At 37.6% G+C, this 26,550-nt stretch overlaps 1 protein-coding gene across 1 annotated transcript in view; it reads right to left on the reverse strand.

The window, feature by feature from the left end:
- The window catches only part of LOC108692401 (zinc finger protein rotund-like), a 96,295-nt gene that overhangs the window by 46,788 nt on the left and 22,957 nt on the right, over nt 1–26,550 (reverse strand). The window contains exons 2-4 of the mRNA XM_018200626.1: nt 23,452–23,520; nt 23,318–23,369; nt 6,970–7,145 (exon numbers count right to left, since the gene is read on the reverse strand). Coding sequence (XP_018056115.1) covers nt 6,970–7,145; nt 23,318–23,369; nt 23,452–23,520 — 297 coding nt within the window. The remainder of the gene's footprint in view (nt 1–6,969; nt 7,146–23,317; nt 23,370–23,451; nt 23,521–26,550) is intronic.

Here is a 26,550-nt window from a genome sequence, read left to right on the forward strand (position 1 = left end):
TTCGCAAGTGTTTTTATCTCTTTCGTTTTCAGCTACTGTCACATATAGTTTAAATAAACTACTCGGTCTTCTATCTATATTAAGTTTCTTTCTTCAATATAGAGCCTGTACGGGAATATTAAGTGGTTAAGATATGTATCAGATGTATATAATTAATGCGTATCTATACATTCTGTTACGTAATAGAAATTTATGTACACATACGACTATTATTTAACTTGTCGCGTTCAAAAAATATTAATACAATACTAAATCAAGCAAGTTAATTAGATATTAATTTGGATCTTCCGGAAATCGATATATCAAAATATTTAAATGTGTCAGCAACGTTCTCAACCAGAACATTTTTAGTGCTAAAATATGCGAATAGAAATCTTGTGAAGCAGTACTACGGATACTGCGCAGCGACCAAGTTCCAAGATTATCGAATCGATTCCTAGATTCACGGACGGTATTATTCCGCGAATAATTTCCGTAGCGCGGTTAACTAGATCCGTGTTGCGGTTTTCCGGCGTTCAAGAAGAGGCCTCAACGGAGGATAGAGGGATGGCGTCACGAAGCTTGGCTTTAGATATCGATCGATGGCCGAAGTGGACGATGATGATGTCTGGCAGGAACCGAAGAGTACGAGGCAAATTGGAGGAAATATTGTGGACAAGGAGAGAGAGGAACTAGATGAAGAGAACCTGTACAGAAGTTGCGTGAACGCCGTGAACGCGACCTGACCAGTGACGAAGAGAATGAACGGGAAAGATGGGGAAGTGGAGAAGAGGGAAGAGGAAAGAAGAAGAAGGAAGATCGAGGAAGATGACGAGGACGGACGCATCGAGAGAAAGAGAGAGAGAGAGAGAGAGAGAGAGAGAGAGAGAGACGCGGGAGGCGAGGAAAGAGTTACGTTCGACTGAGGCTCGAACCGCTGAGGTGAAACGAAATGTTAATGGAAGGAAGAGCGGTGGGCATCGATGGATGAAGAAGCAGAAAGACATTGACGATGGAGGATGAAGCACGACGGAACAGCCATTCGTCGTGAGCGCGAATCGCCGCGCGCCACGACGCAAAGTTGTAACGTGTGAAAGGAAAAAGGAAAGACGGGAAAGACGAACGAAAACCGCTAATTTTGCCACCGTGATGGTTGTGAAATTGCTGACGGGAAGTCGATAAAGCGGGAGAGATATACCTAGAGAAGCTAACAAGTCAAACGAGAAATCGACCGAACGACTGATAAGGGTGGGCGAGCGAATACGTTGCGCAATGTTGAAAAAAAGAAAAAGAAAATACAGAATTAAGAAAACAACGAAAGATGAAACCAAGTAATTCGATTCAACTGGTGAGAGGAAGCGGAGCATTGGCGGCACGCACCGCAGAGCGAAGAAAGATAGCGCCAGCCGGTGAGGCGGCTTAATGAAAGAAAGAAGGGAGACGGCGACCCGAGAGAAACATGATGATAAAGGAAGAAGCTGCGGAGGACATTAGCGGCGGAGGAAGAAGGTTACCGAGAAGAACCGTCGCGGCAGGCAAGTCAACGTTGGATGGACGAAGAAAGACCGAAGCGTGCGCGCGAGCACAGCCGAGATGGAAGAAACAGGAGCAGCAAAGCAAGGGGTTACGCGGCAGCCGCGGCGGAGGGGGATGAGGAGACGAAGCGAGATGAGGAGGAGAAGGATTGAGGCAGGATGCTGTGCCGTCACGGTACACTAGCCTCTGGACTTGAATCCCGAGCCCTCCGGCCACGGAGGTGCATAGCTTCATTCAGGAGGCGGTCATCTTTTTCGTTTTCCTTCTCCTCTCTCTCTCTCTCTCTCTCTCTCTCTCTCTCTCTCTCTCTCTCTCTCCCTCTCTCTCTCTCTCTCCTTTACTCTATCCTTCTCTCTTTCTCTCTGCCCTCTTCGTTTTCCTCTTATTTCCTTCTGTAGCCGCGTGTCAGTACGCCGCGAGATCGTGTATTCCCTCGGTGGTGGAATGTTCGATAAGGAGAAACGGTAGCGGCGTCCTGGCGATACACGATGCGGTGACTAGGACGACGTAAAGCGTCGCGCGGAGCGACGATGAGCTAGACGCGTTGGATTAAAGGACGGTGAAGCGCGACAAGCGATCGTGATATCTTTGCGAGAGCAAAGCGAGAGCTTTGGTCCGTGACTCCGATTTCGAGTCGCACAAGACGCGCTGCAACTATACAGAGGCAAGAATATGCTTCGGTTAAATTGTTAGAATTAAATTGCCCTTCCCGCTCCTCCCGCTCTTCCCTCCTCCTCCCAAGTACCGATTTAAAAAGCGATTCTTTGACTCGTGAAAATCATGAAATCTATCTGAAAACGAAACGTGTACAAGGAATGTCCGTACAGAAGTTTGGTCCGATAAGAAGACAAGCGAAGAGATTCCAACATCGTACAACGAAGCGACAACGAACTCGATTAATCGTAGAAGACATTAGTGAAACAAGCGTGACAGCACCGTTGCGCGAGATGAAGCATAATTCGACTTCCTGCTTTATTGGGGGCGTGGCGTGATTGCGGGAATTTATGAATTCCTAAATTTTTAACCTCCCACCATAAACCTGAGTCTCCGCTACTTCTCATCTCATCGAACTTCCTTCGCTTTCCATCTTCGTGTCGCATTCAATCAGTATTACAACTAATCGACAATAAATCTATCGCCAACTCTTCCTCAATATGAACAACCGTGTGAAAAAATTCATACTATGTGACGTAAAGATAATAATTTTTAAAATAGCTGTGCCATAAATAAGAAGATAATGATCGTAATTGATGCACAAGTTTAATAAATCTAAATTTCATCGTTTTCGCTTTATCTTTATAAGTTTAATTATAATCCAAATTACATTGGGTACACGAATTAATCATGACGAAAACTAGAGATATTGTTATTCAATTACACGGCACTATATAATTTTCTTTGTATACTTGTTTTTTTCAATAATAATAATAATAAAAAGTTTCATCATTATAAAATATTGCCTTTATATTACTGTTTTTATTGTTAGATATGTAAACGGCAAATAAATAAAATACGTAATAAATAAAATACGTAAAATACTGCGATATGTACGTTAAATAACTTTAATTACAAAAATTTTTCTTGTTCCTTAAAAAAAGGATCTTTAATTTTTTCCAGTGCTTCCTGCAGTTTTCTTCTGGTCCTTCCTCTTTTATTCTCATTTCAAAGATTCTACTACTCGAAAAGATATCCGATAAAGAGGAACGATTATAACGAGAAACTACCACTTTGTAACGTGCCGCGGAGGCCGATTAATCGCGGAGAATCTGCCGGTACCGTTGCACGAAATCTGTGTAATTTGTAAACTTTTTTACCATCCGCAAATGTATAATTTGATTCGGTTTAATCTCCGTCTGGAACGCGACGCAACCGGGACCCCGTCAGCGAGTACTTATTACTGTATAGGGGAAAGTGGAAATAAAACGTAACAATCTTTAGATCCGATCAGTTTTTGCAGTCAGAAATAAGAATCATTTCTTGAAAAATTGTACAAGTAAAGATCAATAATTAAAACAAATATCTATCTACATATATAAGGAGTTACTTTAGCAAACTCTACTCAAAATTCGTAAAATATTTATCGAAATATTGCTCATAAAAAAAGTATCTTAGTAAAGTCTTCTTTGTAAAGTCTAATAAACGGTAAGACAAATTTTCGAAATCATTACTGAAAAGTAAATATATAAATGCTTTTATAACATTTAAAAATATTTTCAGAAAGTCATTTTCTATATTATCAATAATAAGCATTACAAAAAATAATATCAATGTGTGTTTAATAAAATGTAATATCCTACGGGTATTATCTTTCCTTTAATTAAATAGCTAATCGGAATATTTTTGTTACACACTTAATTATACATGACATGAGTAACAGATCATTTTGCGCGGTAATAAAAGACAATGTTGTAATTATACACTACGATATAATTTTAATGTTAAACGGAACACACAGTAACGACCAAAAGTGAGGAGCAACCGGACACGCAAGTTATTATTTTATTGACCGGCGTCAAACAGCGATAAGACCGGGCGATTAAGAGCCGGCCTCGATTAGTTATTGAAATAATTTTAACGAAGCGGTTGTAATTTCTATGTAGAATTTAGAATTTGTTCGTTTACTAATTTCGTTAATGAGCGACGTGCCGCGCAGATCGGTCCGCACCTTAACAATTATCCCTCTGTCGCTCTTTCCGTTCCTTCTGAGAACGCCTAACGGAATAAATCACGCACGTAACATACATACACGCACATAGCACACGCATACAGCCGATCTAAAAAAAGAAAAAAAAAAGTTCTTCATTGAGATATTTCAGCTAACGGACAGGCGGAGATTGCGGGATTTTCTCGACGCGCGATGTCTCTCGATCCGTGACAAATTAACCCCGACCATGTCACATTGTATCTAACATGGCAGATATATACGTGCAATAACTAGTTTTAATCGTCGGGTTTTGTGTTTTGTCCCGTTTTTTTTTTTCCCTGTAAAACAGGATAGACGCCACGCTGCGCCGATGTACTTTGCCGATCTCCGGTGTATGATAATCTGCCCTATTCTGTATAGACGTTCAGTGAATATCATTAGGTTTTAACGATTCGCTTCATGGAATGTGTCACGCGCCGCGTCCTTCGAACCTCTTAGCTCTCACTCTCTATCTTTCTGTCATTCTCTCTCCCTTTCTCGTTCGTCTCGCACTATCTTTTTTTTTCTATACAATGGCACCGCCGTTCGCCGGTAATTATCGCGGAAAGCGCGGAAAGCTGTAAACTTTAACGATTGTCTCTAAACGGCTCGTAAAGCGCACGTTAACGAATTTGCGAAACTGAAATCCATCATCGGGGACATAAATCGTCAACCTGCGAACGTATGGCCGAACGGGCACGGAAAACATCACGGCTTGGTGGCGGCAAGAAATTTTCTCGAGGTCAGATCTTTTCGTCATAAGAACCCTTGCAGTGCGCAACCGAAATCTTAAAGCCGCAAAAGGATGCTGCATCTTTGATGGGAGTTTCAAGATCTTTCTCAAATCTTCCCTTGAACAGACATTAATAATAAGATGATGTCCCGCACGTTGTAAGATAGAAGCACGTCTTTACGTTGGAAAAATCCCAATCAAATATGAAAGCTAGGAAAATCTGTGAGCACTGAAAATGATATCAATTTGTTACAACCTTTAATTATTTCAATGAAATCTTCGATGTCTTGACTCCAAAATACTCTTCCGCTCTCAATAAGAAGAATATCATATTACGAATATTCGTATTGTAAGTTCGTTGTGAATATTATCCATATTTATCAGATTATAATATTCCGAGAATATCTTTTCATTGATAGCTCAATATGCCATCACACGTCTGAATTATCAAATTAATAAAAAATAAAATTTATTTCAATAAAATAAAATTTAATGCGTACTCTGTTGTATCAAAATATTTTTCTCTTTTAGTGTCATCATAATAATATTACAAATATTTATTTTGTGACCAAAAAAGTAAAACAATTATATGTATTATATAATAATATAATGAAATTACATAATAAAAACAAGTACACATTAAAATCATTGATCATTTTTATAAGTCAAAATTATAACGTTATTTATATCGTTACACAAAAATATTATCTTAGTATTAAATCAGAAAAAGTTACTAAAGTTATTCATAAAAACGCATTTATATTAGATCTCACAGTATGGATATTTTAATCGATCATAAAGAACCATGAAAAATCGGAAACGAGCATGAGGGATGGAAGAAAGAAAAGAAACATACCAATAATAAGGTTCAACGATTTTTTAAAAAAGATTTTAAAAATCTCCATGCACAAATGTCTGGAAGGAGACTCACGATGAATTTACAAGAAAATATTTCTTCTTTAAATAAGAAAAAGACTAAAAGTTTTAAGATGCTATCAATATTCAGGATTTATAGAGATAACGGTATCATTACTTGAAAAGAAGAAAGATATTTGTCAAAATCTTTTATAATGAGAATAAGTCTTCTTCTTTGTTGAAACGTTGTTTAAAGCATGTTACACACAAAGCGTGTTACAGCATTTACTAGCAGAACTAATTTACCCTTAATATTTGTGAAATATTGAAAGCATGAAAATGCAGTAAAAGTAGAGTAACATGTTAATATTAATTCTCATAAATTATATTATCTATCAAGGGACGCTTTAGAAGAAAGGGCTGAAGGAAAAAAACGAGGATAATTTTAAAAAAGGAATTTACTCTAACCATCTTTACAAAAGATTCCTGTAGCTTTTGTTCCACTATTCGGGTATTATATGGTCATACGGAAAGGATGGTTACAGGTAATATCTTCAACGATTGTTAAATAAAGTATTTTTCTAGTCATTCTAAAAGCATATTCCCAAATAGTTACCCAAATAGTTGCTTTCCATTTACACCGATTCTCAAATAATTTTCACTTGTAACGTCGTAACTCAGTTGAATGCGTGTTTTCCTTTTGCATTCTGATAAGTGAGATTTAACTGAGTTTTTATCTGTTGTTACATCTCAGAGCGTTGAACGGACGTGAGATTATAATCTGTCAAACAAAATCGAGACCATATGCTTTAACGAGTCTCGTAAACTCAATTTAAAAATGAGGTTCAAATATGTGATAACTTTTTACCAAAGTAAGCAAATAATGACGTCATTAATCTGAGTATGAAATACTCGGCTCGCTTCAGACTCAGTTTCACTTGTGTGCAAATGGAAAGCAACTAATAACGCTTGTTACATATTAGTTGAATGAAAAGTTGAATTGAAAAATCAGTACCTAGAAACGTACTTAGATAGGCTGTACGTTTCACGGATTAACACATAGTATACGCACTGCTAAGAATGGAGATACAGTGAATAGAGATTTATATGTAGAGATGTGCCTAAAGCCGAATGTACGACGCTGAATATACGTAACGTAAGCACGTCGACTGGTTGAACTTACCTGCGGGCACATCTTGCATTGGTACTTCCTCGGTGGATGCGAATGAGGTCCACCAAGATGGGAATTTAGATGCGACGGATGGGAAGGTTTTACGGTGAGTGGTTGAGGAACCACCAAAAGACTTGCTGGTGGACTTCCGCTGCTCGAGCCACCGGCGCCTCGATATTGCTCGTCACCTGCAATCATTCATAGATTCGAGAAATCGGGAATCGCCTTGAACGACGTTTGTTCGAGTGGACAGAACGTCCATCGAAGATAGAAATGTGGCATAATATCGTAAACACCGCCTTAGCACTTAGGTTTTAATTACTCCCGATTATTTCCATTCCGCGACCTACTTTGAATATAAAGCGCACTCCTCGACTGGAAAGTGACACGATAATCATAGCAATCACAGACATTTCCCAAGCACTTAATTGAACGCTGATTACAGATCAAGCACACGGTATATGTGTTGTTGATGCGTTTTGCGAGCAAGATTGTCTGCGAGATGAGAGATTTTTTGCGTCTCAGTAATTTATTCCGAATTTAAAATACGACGCAAGACGCCAATACATCATATTGTTCGTGAAGCATTAATCTAGTTATTAATAGAATATAATCGAAGCGAATATCTAATGAGCACTGTTTACAATGAGTTCTGTGTACGATAAGAAAACTTATCCATCATGCAGACTTACTTTGAGTTATAATTGTGATTCGTGAGTTAATCGCGATTTGTCAGCGAATTCTGTGAGGTGTTTTTCTTACGTTTCTCGCTTACGTTTGTCGCGATAAATGATATACGCACAGATCTGCGCACGCATACAATTATTTATGCACACACAGGTGCGCGCCGACATTGTCGACAGTGATATACCGAGAAAGAGTTAAGAGGCACACGGACGATCGACTGACGCAACTCACGGCGGCGTGCAAGGGGCAAGGATCCTGCGGGTTGCAAGGACGAGCGATCCTGCGGTACGAGTGTGTGCCAGTCATTAAGACGAGTTCTCAATATCGATCGGCGCGCATAAACGCGGAGTAGTGGCGTTCAGCCGACAGGTTGAGTTGAGTTGAGTTGGCTATATCATCGTGTGTTGTGGTTGTGCCCGTTCGCGGTATTCCGCTACTACTTTGCGCTCTTACGCATCGACACTTAAACGCATCACGCTTCTTATGCATGCAAACCTATGCATGCAAAAATATATCGTCATCCTTTCGGCGCGAGAATATTCACGATTAGATCTCACTATCTCGCGCGTTTCAATCTAGCGGAGATAACTTGATCGATAAAGGCGAACGATAAATATCTTAGACACGCACGTGATTTATTTGCTCTTCTCGAAATATTGCTTCTGGAATGAGTTGCCAATTGCAGAAACTCTGACAAGAGGAAAGAAACTGTCCGCACTTTATTCCACGTTAATAACTTCCGAGATACTTTCGCAATTACTTCTGTATACTGTCAGACTGTTCCGAAAAAATTGAACGTTAATTATTCGAAATTGAAATATCGTATTTCTAAGTATATTGTTTCTATTTAAGACGTCTTTTAACTAATTAAAAATAAACTACTTTATACAAATGCAACAAAGAATTCAGATTCTGTTTAGAATTTTAAGTAATTTAGATTAATGCGAACAAATACTTGAACAATCAAAATTTCCGCACTTAAAGAAATATTAAATTTTAAGAAATATTTATTTGAATAATTCTAAGTAAATATTTACTAAATATAAACATATATTTATATGATACAAAAATCATTAATTTGATTTAACTATTATTTCTTTTTATTAAGTAAATATTTACTGTTTAATATTTTTTTTCAGTGATATATGCATTTTAAAATACATCGAATACACACACACACACACACACACACACACACAATGAATATATCAAAATACACAACATATGAAATTCTAAATATAAACCTGACGCGAATTACAGATCTGAAGTGAAATTAAATGTACCAAGATGTAATTAGATACAATTAGACACAATTTTTAATTGACTATGTCAATTAATGATGTAAAGATACGACTGCTGGCTTTGCTTATCTCAACAATAAATATCGAATTACAAGACTAATATGATCACGATACGAAATCCTTTCTTTTTACGGGAGCATCCTTTCTCGTGTTCAAGAAAGTCGGCAAAAATACCAGCGGCAAAAAACCGGAAACGTTACCAGCATTAAACGAAGGAAGTTATAATAAATTATATGCTTGATCCGTTTCCTGCCAATAATAGAAAAGTTATCGCTCGACCTTGTACAACGAACAAATGCTTCAAACATGAAGTGTCTGGCTCGCTCGGACATTCATTTAAGTAGTTTTATGGCTCGATCGTGTAACAAGAGAGATGTCCATATTATTATTTTTAAATTCCGGTTTGTGTATGTCACAATCCGGATGAAATATCATTTCTATAATCTTATTTTTACAAAGCGTTGCGAAATTCTTAAAAAAAAGGGGGGGAGGAGGGGCAGGAAGAAAAAGAAGAAAACTGATGATTTGCATCGCCCTTCTCTCCCCCCCCCCCTCCTTCTCTCGTCCTCTCATTAATGACTTCATAATTTATTAATAGCGCCTTTACGCCGCTCCGCGATTACCGCTTGCGCGCATCCTCCGCTCGTTAAGTTCAGTTCAGAAGCGAGGACCCTTCTCTTACAAGGACGGGGGCATCCCATGACTTTTACGACAATCCACGTCGAGTGCGTTCGGTGAAGTAGCGCGCGTAGGCGATGGAAGATGCGCTTCTCTGAAGCTGACAGCCCACGCGCGTCGATTTCGCTTAGAATCAACGTTAAACATGCAAAGGATATAGTCATGCGAGAATTCATGCGTGCCGGACATTACGTGCAAGAGTGTCGATCCGCGCGTAATTCAAGTAGGCAAAGCGACAAATAGACGTCAGTGCTGTATTAATCCATTTATTTAAATCACATGAATATAAAGATGCGCTTTATAGAATTTATATTCGCGGGCCAGCAAGCATTTGAGTGTTTGATATTGATATTAATTAATGATAACCACGAAATCGATAGCTATTTGCAATTTAGGGCGAATCTCTCTGACATAGGTGTTTATTTTAGACTGTCAAATTAAATGGCATCGATCTATATAAAATTAACGTGATACATTATGTAAATCGTTAAACGTGTCACTAATAAAATATTAATTTTAATAAAATACTATGTCTTATGTGTGCGCGCGCGCGCGCGCGCGTATGTGTGTGTGTGTGTGTGTAATCTATTGTATTTAAATCTTATTAATTGGGTAATACCTTTTAAAATCCAAGCGATTAAACGAATCAATGTTTGCGCGGAATCGAAATAATCGCTAGATGATAATAAATGTTGGTGTATATATAATGAGAAAATCGCGCGAGTATAACAAGTATAATATCGAGCGCAGCATCAAAGTTCAAGGCGCAAACATACATAATGCGATGCAATTCCCAATAACTTCGTCGCGCGAAAAACCGCGCTGCTTACGTAACATTAAAAATTTATACGTATATATAATCGAATTAAAATTTATCGCAATTTGCGACACACTTTATTACTTGTGTGTCTGTCGCGCGCGAATCTATACGACGTTATATGATCTTTTTTTATCGCCTAATTATCCGATGCATGGTATTACGCAACAGATAAGCGCGCATATACAAGTCGAAACCATAATCAAGTATTAAGATAGGTGTGAACGGTGGCTATTTCCGAAGCGAGTTGAATAAGCCTCGTACACACGGTGTTATTATTACTCGGATTTATTTATTTTATATCGCGTACCGTTTTCATACCTAGCCGCTCGCATTTCTCTCTTTAACACGTCTTTTACACAAATGCCGTGCTCGAAAGAATTTTCCTCTTCTCTCCCTTTCCTTACCGCGCAACAATTACACGTGTCATAAACTTTACCTAGCACAATTTCCAATCTCCCTTGTAGATGGCGTTATTTAAATATACGAATGTTAATTATATGCGCGCCATTTTAATTTTAAAGCAGCACAGGGCGTTTCATCATGTGGAAACGGTGCAAGTGGCTAATTATTTATCAATTTCGCGTCGCTGCGGTGGTTAAAAATTTGCACAATATCCTTTTTGTATTAACCAATTCCACATGAATGCGTGGATAAACTTGAAACTTTGAGGCACAGAGTCCGATTCGCCGTCGGACAATCGGCGATCGTTCCGGACTGCGCGATTCGCTTCCAAGAATCGACGTCTTGCAAATCATCGTCCTCTCGATTCCCGCAACGATTCATTCGCGCCGTCGCGGCCGCGCCGCTCTTTTCGCCCAATCGACCAATCTCAGAACGCGCGCGAGATATACGTAACGTTCTCCTCGCGGCATAACTAATTGATCTTTCCAGCGCGCTTGAACTCGATAATTATCATTTACATGCGTGATCTCGTGTGCGCGAGAGTCGCGGTACTCTTTGGTCGTAACACCGGCCGCGGCAATCGAAGGAGAGGCGGCGGCCTCTCTTCGTCACCGATGTTCCACACGGCATACATCGCATCGCCACATCGGAGGGGGGAAAAAAAAAAATACAAGATACCCGCATATACCTCAGAATAAAATGCGTTACATCTGTTTGCTTTGCAGAAATCAGAACAGGCGCATAATGAAAATAAGGATAAAAGCGAAAATGTAAATGGAACTGGATGTGAACGAAAAGGAGAAGGGGGACTGGCAAGTTACAGCGTTCGTGGAAATATACCTCTCCTCCATGTAATCTCTATACGATCCTTAATAACATTTTGCTCGAGATTATACCGTCCTTAAATATTCCACGATTTTTTTTTTCAATTCACTTTTATTATGTTTTGCCTTACAATATTGTGTCACATGCGAAACTTAAAAAACGTACACTCAAGTTGATGAAATGTTATTATCAATTAAAGAAATAATGAATAAAATTAAAAAAAAGATAAGATGTAAAAGAGCTTCTATGTAACTTTATTAAAAAATATCTACGTTACTTATGCAAGATAGATAAATGGAAAACATGACGCGATAAAAACATTGCATTAACTCGAGCCTCTTCGCACACCTGAAATAGATTCATCTTAATTTTCGGCTTTTGTAACGATAAAAATGACAGAAATAGAAAAGGTTAAAATATTTCTCCTATCAGCGAACGATAATATATTTTCGTGGGACCTCTGCAAGTAGCGTTAAATTTCATTTTTAACATATTTCGGGCACGTGATTCAACCGCACAGGCAGGCAAACAGCGGTGTTTAAAAACCATCTCCCGTTTCATCCACGAACACACACGCACGCACGCACGCACGCACGCATGCACGCACGCACGCACGCACGCGTTAGCGACGAGAGCGTTAATGACGTATGACGCCACGCACCTCCCGGCGTTATTTGCGGTGCGTAATTTTAATGGAATTATCGCGTCTCTTTCGGCACCTACGCGTATAAAAACTGTTTTTCTCGCGTCGTGTTTGACCATTTTTGAATTAACTCGACTAACGTAACGCGGCAGTCTCGTTTCGCCCTTTTGCAGAATCATTTACATATCTCTTCTGCGAATCGACGTGAACAATGCGTATAAATAAAACAAATTTTAAATTTCATGCACTGTGAATTGCATAATGTATATATAATTATGTAAATATATAAATAAATTTTTCCTGTTTTATTACATTATTATATATGAATTGCAAAATGCCTATACATGAATAAATTTTCATAAATTCATAATATGTTATACATATACGTAGCGAGTGAATCAATCAGATAAAAATTTTTGCAAGATTTAAGCATGTATAAACATTTCGACCAATGAGACATTCAGTTATAAGATAAATAATACGAAATTTTTTAAATATATATACGTCCGTATTTTTATATCCGTAAATTATACAGGATGCTTCTATTCACATTCGAGAAATTTGTATTACATATTATTTTTTAATTATAATTTTTTTCCCGTAATAATTACTTTACTATTTCTTTTTTGTGTTACTATTGATTAAATAAAAATGAATCACTAAGAATTCTTTATTTAAATGCAAAAAAGAAGAATAAAAAATTTATATATGCAAAAAAGCGTAACTGTTTAATCCTATGATAATAATTTTGATTACGAAAAGTTTATACAAGACAGATTATAGAAAAGAATAGCAGTATGTTTCTGAGATAATATAACAAAAAGTCAAAATTGTTATGATCAACCGGTCCTTTTCTCTGATCCGACTTGCGGGAAGCGCGAATTAATAATAATCGTGGGAACGCGGCAATTATATCCATTGCAACACATTTAATTGTTTGCCAGCTGCGTCATATTTCGTGTGACGCAGGAAGCCTCGACAAATTGGCATGCCGATAGTTTAGCAAAAGAAAACAATTGGAATATAATATCTAATAAGATAATGCGATCGTGGAAATGATTTGTTTTTTTTTCTTTGTTTTTTTTAGTTTTTTCTAAATATATAGATATGAAACAAAGTTTACGAGATCAATAAGCGTTCACAAACAAAGCGAAGAATGATGTAAATATGTAATGCAAGGTATGAGTTGCATATTTTTGGTTTCCATATTTATAAAATTTTATAACATAATTGACTTACCGTTAATATACGTTTTTCTAACGTAGCGCCGTAAGGCAATAAAATGTTAATAATGTATGATAAAAAAATATTCTCACGTATAACTTGCTCTAATGAATGATATATCGCTATCATTTTTGCATTGTGAAATTCTTCAAAAACTCTAACGCTGAAAATTAGGCATAAAAAGGTATTTTTGAGTGTTGCATAAAGAATGCGAATTTAAATGGATTAAATCTACGCGTTATTACCGCTCGATTCATTCGGATTTTCCTGCGTGTTATAAGTGTATCCACGTCGCGTCGCGTCGTGTCGTGGCCTGCACTTATCTCTCAGTCCTTCATGAATATTCACCGTTTGCACGATTGTCGCGGATCGATCCTGACGTCATATGCCTAGAGTCGATAAGATCAAGGATCCTGCCTCCGCTCTCTACATCAATATATTGCACTACGGGGCAGTTCGTGCGCGATGCATCTTTTCTTTTAATTTACTTCACGGACTCCACTCGGAATTTTGACTATCGTGAGTTAGCAATATGTCAAGTCTCAGGGTCGCCGGTCGCATTAGTATTAACAGGATAGAGATTTATATTAAAAAAAAAAAAAAAAAAAAAAAAAAAGGCACGCGTGCGCGCGCAAAGTACACCAGACAGAATTACGTACGTCATACATCCTGAAAAATATGCGCGTGTCCATTATATGTTTATGTGCACGCCCATTATTTATATTTACATATTGGTACGTATATTTGGAGATATTTGTGTACGTGGCTTCATATAAGATGGACGCTAATGTTGAGGTCGGTAGTAAATTATGCAAATAACTCTGCTGGGGAAATGTCAGTGGTTACGGACGACGGTCGATCCATCGACTTGCAATCGGGGTCCGTTCGACTGGCGAGAACGGACTACGGAGCAAGTCCGAGCCACAGGTGGAACGGAGAGCGAGCAGAAAAAGAGAGCGTATGAGATTATAAGAAGGAAAAGAGATGTAAGACGGCACGTTGGATGCGAGATGTGACTAATGCGAAGCAGAGTGGCGATATAGGCGGACGGATGTAAATGGAAAACGCGCGCGAGCGCTATAATCACGAGAGAGAGAATGATACGTTTTCCGATAAAAACAAATTCACATCTTGGAATATAAGTGCATTACTTTGTATTTACATCCATTTATTTCATATAAATTACCAGTCTCAGATAAAAGCGCGATGTTACAATATCTTACGTGGCGATTCAATGGCGACTCGAATTTGTAGGGAAAAAAAAGTTTTATGTGTCATGAAGAATTGTACTTAATAATAATCTCTTTCTGAGACGGCCATTATTGACTCATGTTTATGAATAGCATAAAACAATTACTAATTTAACAAATGTTTAGAGAGCTCACAATTACATTTCACTTCTTAAACAAGAGAAACAAGTACGATGATTGAAGGGATCTTTTTGCATTCAAACACAGACACACTCACTCCACAACCTGGTTAACTGTATCCGGGATTATTGAATCTCTTGTTTGTGCAGAGCGGTTTACTTCTGCTTCTTTGTAAACTCCAATCGGCACTGTGAAATAGATATCATCAATAGCACGTAGAGCGGAACGATAATGACACGTTTGATTTACACGTATGTTTGATTCGACGTACTTCAATCTTTATGTGTCCGACGGGAAATACGTGTCCCACTTGCAATTTTTCTACGTAAGTCCGCTGAGATCTATTTCATCTTCTCTGCCAAAAAGGAAATTGCCGAAAAAGAGAAAAGGTTAAAAAAAAAAAAACCATTTAATTTGATCGCGAGAGGATCGATCGCTAAAAAGAAAACCGGCGATAACGCAGAATCGTGTTCAGTCAACTTTAAATAGATTTTAATTCAATTTAGATTCAAAGAGATTAATTATTTATATGTTTAGTATTAGCAAGTAATAAATTAATTAACACTTGTCACTTCGCGTTACGTGGCAGCATAATCTCGACTGATAAAGAGATTGTATCTATAAATCAATATATAATTTAATTTATTGCGGCACTTTACGGCTAAGAAAAAAGATCACTTAACAAATAATCGATGTAAAAAAGAATTAATTAGAATAAATATTTCGTCGTAATTCAGCCTTCTGTCACACAGACAAAAATGATTGCGCAGCAATGGGTCAACGTTTATCGCGCGATATACGAACGAATCGACGGTGAACAATTTCGTCGATGAGCGTTACCTGTATACGGAGTATACCTGTAGATAGATATTATTTCGACTTGAAAGATTCGGAGACGGAGTGACGGTCAGAATAGAATAGTCGGATGCAATTCTGGAGAGAGCCACGAGGTCACCGTGACGCTTGGTAACCATAAGTCCGCCTGCCAGCATTAAACTGCCATTGTGGTTATACGTATATTTGTATACGTCAAACCGGTCTCGGGAACGATTTTTAAAGTCTTCGGGAGCAGATCGATCGTCCTGTGTCTGGACGTTACATATATATTTTGAGAAGATATTTCGAATAATTTCGTCATGCGTTAAACCGGTTGAAAAGGAAAAAAATAAAGACAGCAGAATGCAAGTTCTCATCAGACGCAATTCTTAAAACCTGTCCTATTATATGCGTCGTCCAGGCAGACACGATAATTTTAAATCTTTGATCTGTAATTACTTGTTTTTTAATTAAATTTTTCTATCTGCAATTGAGATATGTGTTAAAGTCTCTTGAGACAATTAATTACCATACTGCATTTTGATGTACCTATATAACATAACAACTAGTTATATAACTTAATTGTATAGCAAGTGGAAAATTTATTACTCAAGATCAGACACAACAATAATATTTATAGATACCTCGTAATTTAATTTATATGTGATCAAAAGATCCTTTTCCTTTTGCATGATGTAATTTTATTCATCCGAATCAAGCGAGCCGTAAAGTTCGTAAGCTTCGAAGGAATATTAATATTAACTCGGCAAGAAAATATTTCAGTAAAACTGATTCTTAGTTTATGTTTCATAAATAAATGCGGGAACATTCCTATGTAACGCAATGCATTTTCATACATTGTAGCCGTTACTTTGAAGATTAACGCGCATTGCATATCGGAGAAGACATCAGAATGAATCTCTGTCACTTTTTGTTTTTTTTTCTTCTTTTTTTCGCTTTATTATCCGCGTTACATAGACACGACGATTTCATTGACGTCGAACAGACTGTTCTAAACGGCCGGATAATAAAAAATAAATCACCGGCAGAATTATTGACGAGCGTGACGGTATCGATTATCCGGTGCGAAAGGACATGGAACGATTTCGGTGGCGAAGGTTAAAAGTGCGATATGAATTACGCGTAACGATGATAATAATTCGCAACAATAATGGGAAGACCGATGAATTGGCGGGATTAATTTTCGGTTGCGACGTAAAATCCATTTACTAATCGCGCGATAACGGCACGATATGAACTGTCGTTATTTCCCGTTCCGCAGACCGTCTCTCTCTCTCAGCGCAAAACCCTCAATTCACACAATTTATTTAAATTTACAGCTCCCTTTTTCTAACCATCGTAAAGTTTATTTATTGCCGCGTGTATATCGCCGACGTGACAGCCGTTATTGACAGAAAATGAGCGTCATTAGCCTGTCCGTTTGTACGTATTAAACGAATCAATTTGGCGTTACGACCGCGTTGCGTAATACCTGATAATATTACGATCGACGCGAACTAGTAACCAGTAAGATCGTTTTCGAAAGGGTGATCCTGTAAAAGCGCGATTCGACTCGTTCCCGATCGATAGAAAGCCGCAATGTCGTGATATAAAATCGCGAAACGACATCGTAAAATGCGAGCATGAAGGGAGACCTTTACTCATGGTAAAATCTCTAGGAAAACCGCGTCAAACCGACGTGGTGACGAAAGAAGGGCAGACGGAAAGCGAGAGTGGTGAAGCCGTAAAAACACGTCAAGTACTGATCGCGGAAACTAGACGATCGCCAGACGGCGACTACGACGTTCTAAATGACGTCGTAACTGTCGATTTTTTTAAAAAAGCATACAAAGATATCTAAATACATACAGTGTTATTTGTCGTCATGTTTAAAATCAATTTTGACGAGTTTTCTTTTTAGCGAAATGTCAAATCGTCTAGTTTTTTAAAAATATTATTTATATCTTTTTTGGAGAAATATATAAGTAAGTAATATTACCTGTCATTCAATCCAAACTTCACTGTAAATAACACTATCTGACTTTTACCAATTCTGTAAACTCCAATCAATTCTTTGACAGACTGAATAAATTGCTTGCAAGATCGCATTGAAATATTACATTATTTAACATCTCTGATGCAAAGACTGAACAAAATGTTGCAAAGTAAAAGTTGACTAGCAGTTGACTAGTTACTGAAAGATCTGATAAACTATTCGAATTTTTATTTTTAATGGAAAATATGGAAAAAATGTAAAATATGGAAATCAGACCTCTCGCCAGAAATTCCCGTTGCATTCTCACCCTCGCGCGTCTACTCCCTTCCTTCGATTCCACGTGCGCGGACGTGGAAGACTCCAACTTTTAATTGACCCCAAACTCTTCGACACATTATAACCTATGTCGAAAGTACGATGTAACAGAGTTCTAGTCGCGTTCCAACATGTTTCTCGTCCCGCATTTGCACAACGTGCTTTGATTCCGCGTTGAGAATAAATGGCTCTAATTGAATCTCCGCTTATTCATGAATACTGAAGTTATACCACCGTGTAATACGCGTGGAACATTCCGAAACTACTTTTCCCTCGGACAACAATTGCTATAATTTCGACTGAAAGTGTGATTGTCCCGGCTCTCTATTATTTTTAATTCTTCCATTCACAACTTCTGGATTTAGTAAAAACAAGATATTACTATGATTGTATTCATGGGGTAAGACAGAGCATGACATTTTGAGGAAGCTTGAAGAATAGAAGATATCACACAATTATATTACATACGCGTATATTTGACAGAAAATGCGCGAACTGGTTTCTGTGCTCGTCTGTTTACGTAGAACAGTCGGATTTTTATCGACCTGTTTACGAGTCGATTCTACCCCTTCGAATACGAAATGCAATCCGTTTTCTCATATGTGTGCTCGTACAAGAAGAAATAAGAGCTTGAGAGAGGAAAGCAGGTAGGACGTTTGTTATTAAAAAAGAATAACCCGAGGAATAACCTTTTTCCCCGCATCCTCTTTACTTGCTAGGATATTTTCATTTGTACATTACGAAGTAACACGAGATGGGATATGGATTGCGGCGTAGGAAGTTGTGTCGGTAAAATTATTACAAAAGTACCCTCGTCCCAATGTACATTAAAAAAAAAAAAAAAAAAAAAAAACTCCATTAACCTGTCAGAGGACGGAAGTTCAAGTAGCTTTTTATAATCCAGTTAAAATTAGCGTAATCCGATTCTTCATTTTAACGGATAAAAATATTTCGTAATAATTAGAGAATGATCAAAAGGGTACAAATTATAAGGTAAGTGAAAGTCGCGTGTTGCATTAACGTGTTTCTTCCATCGTGTTACATCGGGTGAAACGTTAGGAACCGAGAATGAAGGAAGTGCCGTCTCGGATTTAGTTACCCGTGCAAGGTACTCAATGATCATTAAAGTCATTCACTGGTGGCGTTAAGATTTCAAGAGGCAAAGAAAGAGACACGTCTGGCGCAATCTTATCTCCTCTTAACGCCTCAATGACAATTCGCGATATTTTACGTTTAAAGAATTTACATGTGCGTTTGTCTAGCTAAGAACGTCGTTTCAGAAGTCGCAATTCCAATAAATTATCAGCTATAAATTATCGACCTTTCCGCATTTTTTAGACGAAAAATATTAAATTTATAATATAATAACGATAACTTATATAATAATTTTTAATAGACTGAGAGAATTATTAATTAATACAGGAAATTAAAAAAAACTTAAAACGCAGGCTTTTATATCAAAATATTACAGAGAAATCAGAAGCAGATCTTAGAGACAAATGAAATCGCGAAGCTTACATTAATGTCTAACCTAATGTGAGTTCAGTCAGCACTGCTCCTACTAAATATATCGTTATTTTTTATTAAAATGATAATTAAATTTGACACTATACAATGTTAAATCGAGAGTGTCAAATATAATCATTGTTTTAGTAAACAATAACGATATGATTGAGTAGGAGCAATGGCGACTCACATTAAGTTAATTTGACACTGATATAGATTTAACAGTGTAAGAGTCAATAAAATAAATTTCGAAATATCTGATCTTCTGATGAAAATCGTCACGTGAGAAACGTGCCAGTCATTTTTACGATCTCTCGAATTCGACTCGTCAAAAAATACGTATTCGCCGATCAAATAAATCATACGTGTACACGTTGCGACACGTTCCATCTATGTTGCTGCGAGGCTGGTGTATCGCGACATATCTCCTGGAGGCTGCCGACGAGGAATTTCCAAACGAGCGACTCGCATTTACTTGACGAGCGAATACGATAATGAGACGGGCGCAAGAGGGGGGCCGCCTTGAGGCTCCATCGTCCCACACATCCTTCGTCTTCTTGAGACTTGTTCGCGGGGCCCGAAATTTCGGCGTCATGCGATCCGTACATTAACGAATAGTCGAGGATCTTTGCGCAATTGCCAGGCCGACGGCTAATTTTAGGGCCCATCTAACGTCGAGCCCGATGGGCACGGAGCGCGAAAAATGTTCCGCCGATGAAAGAGAAATTTGGATTTTGAAACACGCGATGTAATAATGATCGTGCACGCCGCGCCGGCAGCGTTGAATCCGAGTTTGCGGCCAAACGGCAAATTAATAGAAGATAAGAATAGGGAAAACAGAATTGGAGATGGAACAGACGTAATAAGACATCAGATGGAAGTACACGATTATTTTAAAACATCAGAAAATATACGTAGCAATATACGTAGAAATAAAAAGAGAGTAGAAGTATATCTTCTACTTTCTAGAAGAGTTTTAAAAAAAGAATTTTTATTTTAGAAATTGTTAAGTAATAAGTAATAATGTTATGTAGGACTAATAAAGTAACAAGGACTAATGAAAAAAAAAGAAGAAATATCGCAGTAATAAATTTTGTTTTAATCGCTCAATAAAAACCAAGTTTTTTTGTTAACTGGACAGTGACGTAATAGTGGATGACGACGGATATCGTTGCAATAATATTTGTCGCGGAGGCATACGCGTCAAATTACAGGGCAATATCGAGAGAAATGTTGCAGGTGGTCGAGCAACTTTTTTTTCCTTTTCCCTCTCTCATACAGGTTTGTGTTTCTCTATGGCATGAATCACTGACGAGAGCCCGTCGATCCTGACGAGAATGGAAGGGTAGCGGGCTTATCTCGTAAATGGCCAGCCTAGGCCAAGCGCGGCAGTGCCATTGGCAGTGAAAAACATGTATTGAAACGTGCGATTCCTTTTATAAACGAAACCACGATTGCTTAATCCTTTCTGACAAGGAGAAGGAGGGAGGGGCAAAGAAAAAAATGACGGATTTGATTTACCCAGATCGGATTATTCGAAATTGATAAAAGAAACTTATGAGTTTGATGTTACATTTCCTTATACTAACAGTGTCATACTAACGGTTCATTTTAATTTTTATTTTATCTCAAAATGAATTAAGTTAAAATAGAATAACATTGAATAAAATAAAATAGGGACAGAATAGAATAAAATAATTTTACTATAAACTTATCCAATTGAATTCAAAAACTTATCCTTATATAATTTGAAGCAGTCCATTTCGCTCTCTTAATTCCTCTTTTCGATTGACTTCAGTTTAAAAATTAAAATAAGATATATACATGAGAGATTTTTATCATCTTTGTACAAGATACATCAATATAAGTTTTTAATTTTTTTTTTAATTAAATAAAATAAAATCTATTCGCTCGTATGTAAGTTAAAGCTAAAAACGAATAATACAAACAAGATTATCTAGATTAAAAACGAGCATGAAATAAAATGTACATCAAAATTATTCTTTGAAAAATTCTCTAAAAAAATTCTATGATACTTTCCGGACTTTACTTAGTTCTCTTTAGCTATAGAGAAACACACATATACCTAATTATAGCGTGGATAATTACACAATGAATGTCAAGGTTTCAAACAGCGTCCGCATATACAAATTCTTTCAATAATTCTTTCAATAGGCCGTATATTTCGATACTTCTGTAACTTCGTTCTGATTCGGATGTTTCTGTCGTCATTAAAAGCAATGAATTCCTCGATCGTTAACGAGAAATTTTGTCAATAGACGATCGTCACTTGTCAGTCATTAGGATAATATATTTATTGTTTTATTAACAGCACAACTAATTTTATGTGAATCGTTACATTTTACTCATTACATTTTATTCATTTACTATACAGATTTTCTTCCTCAACTTTTACTACATTTTCGTAATTTATGTACTTGAATTTGGATGGGAAATGTTACGATTCAAGGTTTTTAATTCTTGCGATTATAAATGAGTTCCCCGTTAACAAGGAATTCTTTGCTTTTAATGACGACAGAAACATCCGAATCAGAAATTATGGAAGAATATCGAAATATATATACCTATTGAGAGAATTTTGTAATTCCATGCGCTATAATTAGGTATATAGGTTAATTTCTCTGACTGAAGAGGATTAAGTTAAGTCCGAAAAGTATCACAGAATTTTTTTAAAAATAAAGAATAATTTTAATTTACATCTTATTTTATGTGCTCGTTTTTACTTTAGATGACCTTATTTGTATTATTCGTTCTTAGCTTTTAATTTTTTATCTGACCTTTATGTGCAAAGCAGAGCACGTGTCATATTAATATAACACTTCTACATTACAAAAAAAGCTATTTGTTTTTTTTTTGTTTGTTTATACAAGTCACGCGTCTTGTACCTAAATAAAAACACGTTCAAATCGCAAAAAAAAAAGGAATATAATCGAGGCACTTGGACTAACCACGTCAATAGGTGAAAAATAAAGTTCTAAATGTAAAAAAAGATGTTTAGAAGTGTAGCTTACATATCCAGCACGGTCCGCTGATAAATTCAGGTTCGCGCTTCAGGTTCGTGTTTTTTTTGCTCGGTGCAGTGCCCCTACTCTTTTTCTCTGACTTTTTCTTTCGCTCCTAATCGGCGATCTTACGTCACGCATGCAATCACAACCGGTTCCCGGCCGATGTTAGATCTTAAGAAGTGTTTGCATCTGATGCGAGGTCGCAACGCTAATAGATACTAAGACAAAGCGGGACGGCGAAGTCTCGGCGAAGTCACCGGCGTGATTTAACAACCCACGATAATCCCAATTTTTCAGATAAACAACTCCTCGATCTCCATCTCAACTCACGATAAATACACGATAATACACGAAGCGTTTCAGATGTTAATCATTTATTTCTGATTGCATATTCTTTGACAAATTTATAGCTTTTTTTCAACGGATTTTTGTATTAAACGCCTTTTTCGTCGTTTTCAACATTAAATATTTTAATAGTAAATCTAATTGTAAATCCAGTGAAATTAAATCCCCGAGATTACATAAAAAATTGATGTTATAAAAAATAATACGGCTTCAATTTTTCATTTATATATGAAACATTATTTTTTATATGTATTAATGTTACATTGCCGTATTTCTATGCCGTATTTCATTAAATATATACGTAAAATAGCCTTAGGAGGCTAATGATTTAAATAGTAAAGTGAAAACGTCAATTCCACGGATTACGTGGAAGATAACGAGACATACACAAGCATTAGAGACTCACCTTTCTGCAGCTGACCATGGTCCGCGTTCATTTTCGCCTGCAACAGAAAGTGCTGCGCTTCACCAAGTAGAATTAGCACGACGGCCGTGTATATGAAATAGACCACTAAAATATTTCGAAGTGGGTTGTCTCACCTCGTAACCTTGTTTCGCGCCCCGGCCGCCACCCCAGTAGTCGCTTTCCTTGTCGTGCGGGGCGCATTGCTGCAACACAGAAGAAAGTGTTGCTAATTAATTTTAGCAAATGCTTCCATCAACTTCCAACTGGCTAAATTTAATCGTTTATTAATTTACTGAAGATGAACTCTACGAAATACGTACATAAATAGGAATGAGAAAAGAGGAATGAGGAGGAGAGAGAAAATATAACTGAAAATTTTCATCTTCTAATAAACTTAATTAAATACAAATATATTTGAGAATATATTTGCCTTCTTCTTGACAATTTTGATTCTTTCATTAAGCGTGGCGTGCACGAACCTAACACAATATCAAATAACGAGGAATAATTTCTCAATAAATTCTGGGGATGATAATATATTTGCGCCTTTATTTTCTTTCGCCATAAATTATTCGACGTTTCGCTAATTATTCGCCAGAAACGTGCTTCCGCAAGATTAATCGTCCGCGCCACCTTGCAATGGTCCAATGGTGGCACGCATAGGACGGCCACAAGAGCCATCAAAAGATGACCCCGTTTCCCTTCCCACGACCCTTCAAACCACATCCATCCCTCGGCATGACCTTCCGCATTTCGACAGAACTCGCGCCAGGTCGCGTACACCTTCCCGAGAATTCGGAATAGACCGAGCCTCGTAAACCTCGAAAGTTCGAACTACTTTCCTTTCGAGTTCTAAAATATATAAGACACACATTGTATACCTTTCTCAGAATTTTAATAGAAATAATATCTTCCCGTACAAAATATCAATTTTCAATTATACCAAAGTATTCACTGTTATGTGATATAAAAGCTCTCCCGTACATTGCGAAAACATGTTGTCCATACTCGGAAGATCAATAAATGAGTGAGAAAATAATAAAATAAATTTAAAGCATCGAAAATATTGCCATGTAAGTATATATCATATTCTATCGCATTCGCTGAATGATAGCAAATCAACGACAGATTATTACTTCTCTTATGACTCACGATGTATTTGTATACCTACATTTATTTTCGATTGTTACATAATTTAAATGTGTCTGATAATATTATTAATACACTTCCGTTAGGAAGAATTTGAAAAAAATTTCATATCAATGAAAAATCCTGTATTCGTGGTGTATAATATCAGAAGAAATATTTATGCCGAACCGTTTTTACGGCGGTCTCGTAAATATAGCCAGAGGTCAAGAAGTCGTACTGGATACAGACGACGATGTGAACTGAATGGTGGTCTGAAAAGGGAACAAAGATTGTGTATGCTCGTCCTTAAGAAGGGTCGATGGTAGCCCTTCGCGCTACAGGTGGCTCGTCAAACGATCTGATTCCGTCGGAACCCGCGTAAGCTTGCCGGGATAAGGTAAAGATACGCGTTCATGGATCAAGAATGGTGGACTGTCGATGATAAGATCCTCTCGATCTCCACGAAGATCATGACAAGAAAGGTGCTTACAAATATGTAGAGATTTTCGATCTACAGGAAATGTTCGTGTCTATTTAAAAGACGGGAAATCAGAGAAGCCGGAATAGGTGGAAGACGCATATGTTCAAAAGCAATCGACTTTTCCGGGGGAATAAGGAAAGACGGTAGGGATTGAGGTGCAAGGGGAAGATCTCGTTCCTTAAATCCAACCGTGTGTTACCAGATGGCAACACCTAAAAACGGTTATTCTAAAATCAGAATCTCCACCAGATGATATCAAGATAACTCATTTATATATCTAATGCATAAAGTAGAAAAAATGTTTCAATAATTAATAAATACACCTGAGTTTGTTTAACAATTTATTTTAATTTTAGAAATTAATTAATTCGTTAGACTTTATAATTGCTAACAATATACTTTAACATGTGTATGTACAAAGGAAACGTAATCTTTATTTGTTCTTTCATATGTAAATAGATTATATTATTTTAAAATAATTCTTACGTAAAAGAAAAGTAAAAATATGAAGAAAAAAGTAGATTATAATCAATTATAAATAAGATAGATTATAATCGTAACAAGTAATAACATGTATTAAAGATATTTTTACACATGCTAAAGTAAATACATTGGTAAAATAAACGTCAAAATATATATATATATATATTTCGGCAGGAAAACATTCCAACACATGAGAATATATAAAAGTCTGATTTTCCTTCAGAAGTAATTTAGAAAATGTCTTGTGTCGTGCGAAAATATGATTGTTCCTGCAGATATTGGAAATATCAAGAGCAATGGATACACGTGATCAATCCAAATTGAATCCCGGCAGTTTTCTGTGTGTGGGTGTGCGCAACGCGGTTAAAATTCAGTTGGATAATTTCCATATCGGTATCAACGATACGTACTAAAGTGCTATGTCCGGCAGCGAACCAGCTCGCCGAGCCCTTACGTCCAACGCCCTACGTGCCCGACAGAGAGAAGAACGTGCCGGAGGCAGCTCTGGATTGGTAATCCAACCTACCACGGCTCGCTCGAAGGGAAGATATAGAGAAAGAAGAAAAAAAAAGACAAAAAAATACATTTTAGCTCGCATCCAGGCACTGCAGCCAGTTTCACCCCCTCCCACCCGGTTCTACACCACCCACTCACCCCCTCCCACTTCTCGTACACCCCCTCGGTCCTCCTTTACTTTCCACATCCACAAGCTCCCTCTTTACGCCCTTCTTTATCTATCCGTCTCTTCCTCTCGCGCAGGCTGCGAGCGTACGTGTGTATGCGAGTACGTGGTCGAGCCGATGGTCGAGAAGAGCGTCCCGATAGAAAAAGGACGCCGACGCGCGGCGTCGGTAGGTGGTCGGGTAGCTGTGAAAAAAAAATCAAAAAGATAGGAGAGCCGCAGGGGTGGAAGGAGGGGGGGCAAAAGAGAGAGAGAGAGACAGAGGCGGGGGTGAAAGGTAGGGAAAAATGAAAGAGAGGTGAGAGGGAAGCGAGAGGTGGACGAATGAGAAGAGGAAAAGGGCGGAGGATAGACGAGATGAGAGGGAGAGAGACCGTGTGCGTATGTGAGATGTGAGAGAGGGAGATGGAGCGGATGCTCGAGGCGATATTCTGATGGCGGGGGGGGGGGGGGGGGGGG

The sequence above is a fragment of the Atta colombica genome, unplaced genomic scaffold (assembly GCF_001594045.1).
Source record: "Atta colombica isolate Treedump-2 unplaced genomic scaffold, Acol1.0 scaffold7, whole genome shotgun sequence".
NCBI lineage: Eukaryota > Metazoa > Arthropoda > Insecta > Hymenoptera > Formicidae > Atta > Atta colombica.